This window comes from Athene noctua, chromosome 1 (assembly GCF_965140245.1).
Source record: "Athene noctua chromosome 1, bAthNoc1.hap1.1, whole genome shotgun sequence".
Classification (NCBI taxonomy): Eukaryota; Metazoa; Chordata; class Aves; order Strigiformes; family Strigidae; genus Athene; species Athene noctua.
The window spans coordinates 144,224,009-144,230,621 of NC_134037.1; the positions used below are offsets into that span (position 1 = coordinate 144,224,009).

General features: G+C 39.8%; 1 protein-coding gene across 1 annotated transcript in view; it reads left to right on the plus strand.

Annotated features, from left to right (window-relative positions):
• Window positions 1–6,066, plus strand: part of TMPRSS7 (transmembrane serine protease 7) — a 31,793-nt gene extending 25,727 nt beyond the window's left edge. Inside the window, exons 15-18 of the mRNA XM_074899023.1 lie at window positions 1,122–1,299; window positions 1,476–1,744; window positions 3,587–3,723; window positions 5,896–6,066. Of these exons, the coding sequence (XP_074755124.1) occupies window positions 1,122–1,299; window positions 1,476–1,744; window positions 3,587–3,723; window positions 5,896–6,066 (755 nt within the window). The remainder of the gene's footprint in view (window positions 1–1,121; window positions 1,300–1,475; window positions 1,745–3,586; window positions 3,724–5,895) is intronic.
• The last annotated feature ends 547 nt before the right edge of the window (window positions 6,067–6,613 follow it).

Genomic DNA, 6,613 nt, shown 5'->3' on the forward strand with positions numbered 1-6,613 from the left:
GGTGTTTCTGTTGGAGTCATACTGTATTTGGATTTCAGGAGTGATACAGCTGCAATGAGATAAACCCCACAAACTTCCCTGTATCTTCTGGATGGTTAAGACCCTAATATTTCATAGTATCAAGCTAGGTTCTATCTAGGTTATCAAATCTTCCTGAAGAAACCTCTGTACAAGCTTTTATTTTGCTGTAAAGTGAACAGATGACTGTTACTGAAGTAGCAATAAAAGCAGGGTTAGGATTAGTTGCTTAAACTCAATGTTCTTGGGTATTTTATTTGGCCCTCAGCTGTTTCTGGTATACTATGTGTAAATCAAATCTGCTAGTACCTGCCTTGTGTCCAGTAGGACACCTTAAAAGATTTACCTATATGCCTACTTGAGGCTGGAAACATTAATGTTGCTTTTGACTCTGTCTGGGTGCTGGAAAGGGCTTTATGTGCATATGTACTATGATGGGCACGAGGCCCTATAGAGAGATCTGTCTTCCTTACTCTTCAAATTAGCGTGCAGATTTTTGTGCTGAAACATGACTTCTTCACTCAGGAGTTAGCAATGTACAACATTTTCAGATTTTCAGTTGTTTCCATGCAAATTATTGATTGGACCACCCGGTTTCTGAAATAATAAATGACCAAACTCTACATATGTGGCTACTACTATAAACATATTTCTAGTATTGTTGCCACTGTTTTGGCAACAAATAAAGGTCCTGATGATGCTGAACTTCCTTTCCTCTTGATGGACTATTTTCAGTTCAGGGCTGACAGTATTAAAAAGAGATGAGAGATTGTTGATTTCTATATATTCATTCTGACGCTTATGAAATCAATGGATCCTTTGACATTTCCAACAAAAGAAATATTTAGAGGCCAAATTCTGCAGCAGAGCTGGAAAAGAAACTTATTAAGTTTCTCAGGTCAGTGCCTTTTTTTAATGGAGTCACCTCTTGTTTCAGGAATAGAGTAGCCAAATAGAGAAGTTTTCTAATTAGAAGAGTAGGGCAAGGAAATAGATTTCAAAACATTTCAAAGCTTAAGATCCTTTAATGCCCTGTGTGGGAAACAGTCTCGTTAAAGGAAAGCACTGGGGATGGGGATTATAATGTGGAATATCCATTGCAGGTTGTGGCAGCAGCAAGAGCAGCAATCCCATCTCTCGGATTGTAGGTGGCACGAACACTGAGGAAGGTGAATGGCCCTGGCAGGTCAGCCTCCATTTTGTGGGAGCTGCTTACTGTGGGGCATCAGTGATATCGAAAGAATGGCTTGTGTCTGCAGCTCACTGCTTTCAAGGGAGCAAGTAAGCAGTCTTCCCCCTAACTCTGTCCCAAACATCACCAGTGTCCCCAAATGCCATTAGCTTCCAGAGTTTGAACTGCACTGAAGTGGGATTTGTCCTCCTCTTTGTCCTGCTCCACTGCCAGCAGGTGTTTTGGGGTACTTTAAGAGATGGCTTGTTTGTTTGCTCCCAACCAGGCTGGCTGACCCCAGAGCATGGCGTGCTCACCTGGGGATGCAAACGCAAGGCCGTGCAAAGTTTGTATCTACGGTGAGACGGATCGTAGTCCATGAATACTACAACAGCAGGAACTATGACTACGACATTGCACTGCTGCAGCTGAGCAAGCCGTGGCCGGATACAATGAGCCATGTCATCCAGCCAATCTGCCTGCCTTCCTTTTCACACAAAGTCCGCAGTGGTGACAAGTGCTGGATAACAGGTTGGGGCCAAAAGCAGGAAGCGGGTGAGTTTTATAGCTTCAGTTGAGATAAGTTTGTTCCCAGGTGAACAGCAGCCTTCACAGCCATGGGTGTGCATGCAGGACACCTGCTTTTGTTGCATGACTGAGGTGTGCAGAAAATCATAATGTTTTGAATTTACTGTCCTATGAAAGTAGGTTTCCATGTACACATACCTTCATATACTCAGGAAGACTATCTGTTGCTCCTGTGGATCTGGAAGCCCTGTGTACTTGTGTTATTAGCTAAGGCTTGCAGGGAGCTACACTTACTCCGCAATAACATGGTATTGTTTTTCTGCTTTGTTACTCTTGGAGGTGTGTTAGCATGCCTAAATGGACCCTTTGCTGCTTGCTGCAGGGAGATGAAATGGGTGAGTCTCCCTCCTCCTGCCTCTGCAGGCTGAACAGCCCTGTAGCGCTGACCCCAGCTGTGAGTGCCATCTCCATCCTCAGTGCGTGCCTTGGCAAAATGGCCACCCTACTGACAAAATGGCCACACCTGTGATGGCAGGCTGCCCCATGGCAGGGGTAGGCCTAGCCCTCCCACCGGCTTGTCCTGAGCTGCCTCTTCCCTTCTGCGAAAGCTGGTACCTTCTGCCCCTCTTGTGGCCACTTTTCTGAAGACCTTCCGGTGTAACCGTAGGTGTGATGGCTTCCCTTGGCGTAAAGCCCTGGGTCTGCCAGCAAGGGTGGTTTGTCTGCCCCTGCAGAGGCCCATCCTCGCCTGCCCTCTCAGGGCTGACATCTCTGTGCTGGCCCGGCCATCCCGCAGCTCTTGGCGGGTTGTACGAGCAGCAAATGTATGGTGTGAGGCAGCAGCAGGTAGTTAACTTCCAGTATTTTGACTTGGTGTTCACAGCGACAATTACCACCTGCTACATTACATTCAGCCTCTCTATAAACTGTGAGGAGAATATATGGTTGTGAACCAAGTGCATCCACCTTGCTGGGAAATGACGGTGGTAAGGGTGTGTGGTGTAGTGTCTCTTTTTTGCCTACTGGTTAGTCATATGTGAAATTTAAAAGGTAACTATTTGAAAGATAAATGTGATGCCTCAAAAAGAAAAAAAAGGGTTTTCTTTTCCCCTTCATCAGTTTACACAGTTTTATTGCAAAGGCAGTCTTTCAGGTATTCTTTAAGTATACTTCGTTGCATACCAGCTTTATCAAATCCTGAAACAAAGTTTCACAATGTAAACCAGCACTTGCATATTTGAATATATTGGTGAGGTTTCTTTGGCTATTTCCAGATTTTGAGAGGATTACCTGATATTATTAGTGCTGTTGTACTGTAAGGACGGGACAATTCAGTTTCATTCTGTTTATCTGTAAGTATTTATCTTATAAAACAGAGGTATTTTATCAAAACTTTCAGAGGACCACATTTTGAGATATGTCCAAGTTCTTTATGCTGCCAAAAGAGCAATTTGCATTCTCTAGCTCTGACTCATAATCTTAATTTCAGATCCCACACCTTCAGAGATACCGCCCTAATTGCTATTCTGTCTTGTGATGATCGGAAAACCTTTGTAAAATTCTGTTTCCTTTTAAAAATAAGAGGAGAACAAATTATGAAGTCTTGAGACATTTGCAAAAGGCATTAGAAAAAACTTTTTGGCCAACCCTAGTGATTATGCCGTTGTATTTGGTGCAGCTAAAGGACACAGATATCTGATACTTAGAACAGGCTTTCTGTGCTATTGTAATTAATTACTTGGAACCTGGATTAACTTGGAGGTCAAAAGTATCTGTGGACATTTTCTGAAGAATTATTGTTTTGTATTTCAGTGGATGAGTAAAATGTTAAGCTCTGTTGAATGTTAAGCTCTTCTTTCTGTTTTCCAGATGATGAAGGTTCAGCAATTCTTCAGAAAGCAGAGGTAGAAATTATTGACCAAACATTATGTCACTCCACATATGGAATTATCACAGCTAGGATGTTTTGTGCTGGAGTACTGTCTGGGAAAAGAGATGGGTGCAAAGTATGTATCTTAGCCCACTTCGCATAAAGTTTATCTTGTCTTTGTTGCATGATGATATGTAAGAATTTACTGGCAGACCACTTTGTGGTCTATATATTTCAGTTCTGAAAAACAGCAATGTAAGAGTTCTCTATCAGCAAGTTCGTCATCTGGGTGTGTTCAGAGTTTTGCTGCTTTATGTGCATGAGTAGCATCACTAAGTTTCAGTTGCAGGCCAAGGACTGAGCAGTTTGTTATAAGCCCCTATAACAAGTTGAAATGAGGCAATTTTTGGCTCAACGGTCTCTCAGCTGAAGAAAAAAACTGGGAAACTAGCCTGCCTCTTTTCGGGACCCCTCCCTCCCAGCTTGGAACTACAGGGCTATCTGACGAGATGCAGATATATTTCAAATGTATAATATTTGTGATCTGGAAGTGCTGAAAGATAATAAACATGAAGTTCTGAGTCTAATTCTAGTGAATAGTAGTACAACTATATACACACACACACTATATTTATATAATATATAAGATTTTTATTATAATATTTAGAACTTACATAAATAATATATATTTACGACTAAAATAGTAGTAAATTTACTGCTAAAATAATAGTAAAGCTACTTTTTTATGATGGAGATGATCTGGAGTCCTCAAGATGTTCTAACTTTCACTGGTCTACATAAAAAGTGAGAGAGACCACAATGGCTATCAGGACAAGCAATGTCTGAGGGCTTTCTGAAGGAGTATAATGAACCAGATGCTTTTTAGAGATTAGTGAGACCATTGACATCAAGCATCATTTTCACTAACTGGATAATTTTTTTTCTGTAGTTATCTGTATGGCTACTCAAGATATAGCCAAAGAAAGGCAGAATTTACTCTTTTTTTTTTTTTTTTGGCTGCATTTCTGTAAGGGCAAATGATCTGTGACTGTCTGACTGTTAGAGCTGATAGAAATGTGAGATTTCTGTTTTGTGAAAAATGCTGATGTCCTGCTTTTCTTTTGTCTCAGTAATTAAAGAAAAAACTTGAAATTTGACTATTTAAATGCAAAATGTTAATTTTCAAGGAAGGAAAAAATTATCTAAGTTAAAGATTTAACAATTTTGTGAAGCAATTCAAGATAATCCTACTTTGCGCAGCAGGTGACTTTACTAGATCATCTCCTGATGTCCCTTCCAGCCTGCATATCCTAAGACCCTATAAAGTTAAAGCGAAAGAATTTGCTAGCTTTAACAAAATTTAGGACTGGAAGGATGGTACTTCTCCTGCAAAACCTTTAGATTTTAACAACTCACCTTTTGGTTTTGGAAGTCCTTTATTGCATCCAGTGTTCTGGTAAAGTTTAATTTCCTACTAGCTGTCTTTTTCAGAGTTGCTGTGTGCACAGCAGAGTCTTAACAGGAAAGTATAAACTTGGTTAAGAACTTTTCCTCAAATAGTGGCGCTTTTTTTTCCCTGAACCTCTACCAATATATTTCTACAAGAATACTCTATACAGGAAGAGTACTATTTGCTTTGTCCTGTATTATGGAATTATGCCATCCTGTATAAAAATTTAACATCCATAATAGACTTTGTTTTAAATACTCTAATTGCAAAGACATTATGTGCCCCTAAACATTACATGCTGGTTTGTATCTACTAGAGGACAACACTTAGGGTTATTTTTTATAAAAACCCAAATCAATTAAGGGATTCAATCTGTTTTCATTTACCTTTAACTTGACAGAAGTTATATCGTTATTAAATATTGTGGTTTATTTTATTTATTTGATTTTTGATTTTTTTTTTTTTTTTAAAGCTTACACTTTTTTTGGAGTTAGGTGTGTAACCTATAAAAAACCATACATATTAACTAGCAGATTTGGAGTCTAGCTGTAGGCTTGAGGATTGGAAACAAAATGTGAATTTCATATCTAGTCTATAAAAAGTAGTATTTTTTATTAGTGTCTATAAAGAGAGAGAGAGAGCTAGTCCTCTCTCCTGTGAAAGAACAAACTTTGGTACAACTGTGCAATGCCATCAGCTTCAAGGAAAAAAACCCCTGTTGACTGTCTAATGGTTTGAACTATGTGAATGGGAAAACAAAATAATAGTTGGAATTACTCAGGTAAAATATCTCCTGTGGAATTTTGTCTCAGCTTTAATAATACATACTGTAAACACATGCAAATCAATTCTTTTTAGGGTGATTCCGGTGGACCACTGTCATGTCAAAGCAATGGAGATGGGAAATGGTTTTTGACTGGCATTGTTAGCTGGGGTTATGGATGTGGAAGACCAAATTTCCCAGGTGTCTACACAAGAGTGTCAAATTTTGCACCATGGATTCACAGATATGTGCCTTCAGTCTTGTAACTTGAAAACTGTTTTCCTGGAATAAAATATGTCCTGGATATCTTCATTAAAATTTATATTTTGTAAAACTGTTCAGTGGTGGAATTTCTTTGCATGTCTACCTGCTGATTCTGCAGTACACATATGGAAGTAACAAATGCCCTTTGTTCAAGCCTTGGTGAAAGAGGAAGAGAACTATTCCTTGTGGTGGTGGTTCTATGCAGATGTCTGGAGACACAGCAGAAGGTGCAGTAATAAACTTCTGGCACTTTGTACTCGTTTTCCAGGCACCAAGTGCATGTGCAATCATCTGTCAGGAAGCTGAAGATACAACTGACCACCTAGAGGTAGAGCTTAAGTTTTACTTGGTCTTTTCCTCTGAGATGTGTATGGCCCAATTCAGTAGTAACTGTGAAGTAGCAATCAACTGTTAGTACTCTTGCAAATATTACTTTCTCTAGCTCCTCTACCAAGAACAGCTGACAAGGAGAGGAGGGATTGCAAAAAGTAATTCAATCCTCTCAGATCCACAGGGCTCTCATTTTTGGAGATCAGAAGTTTTGCAGTT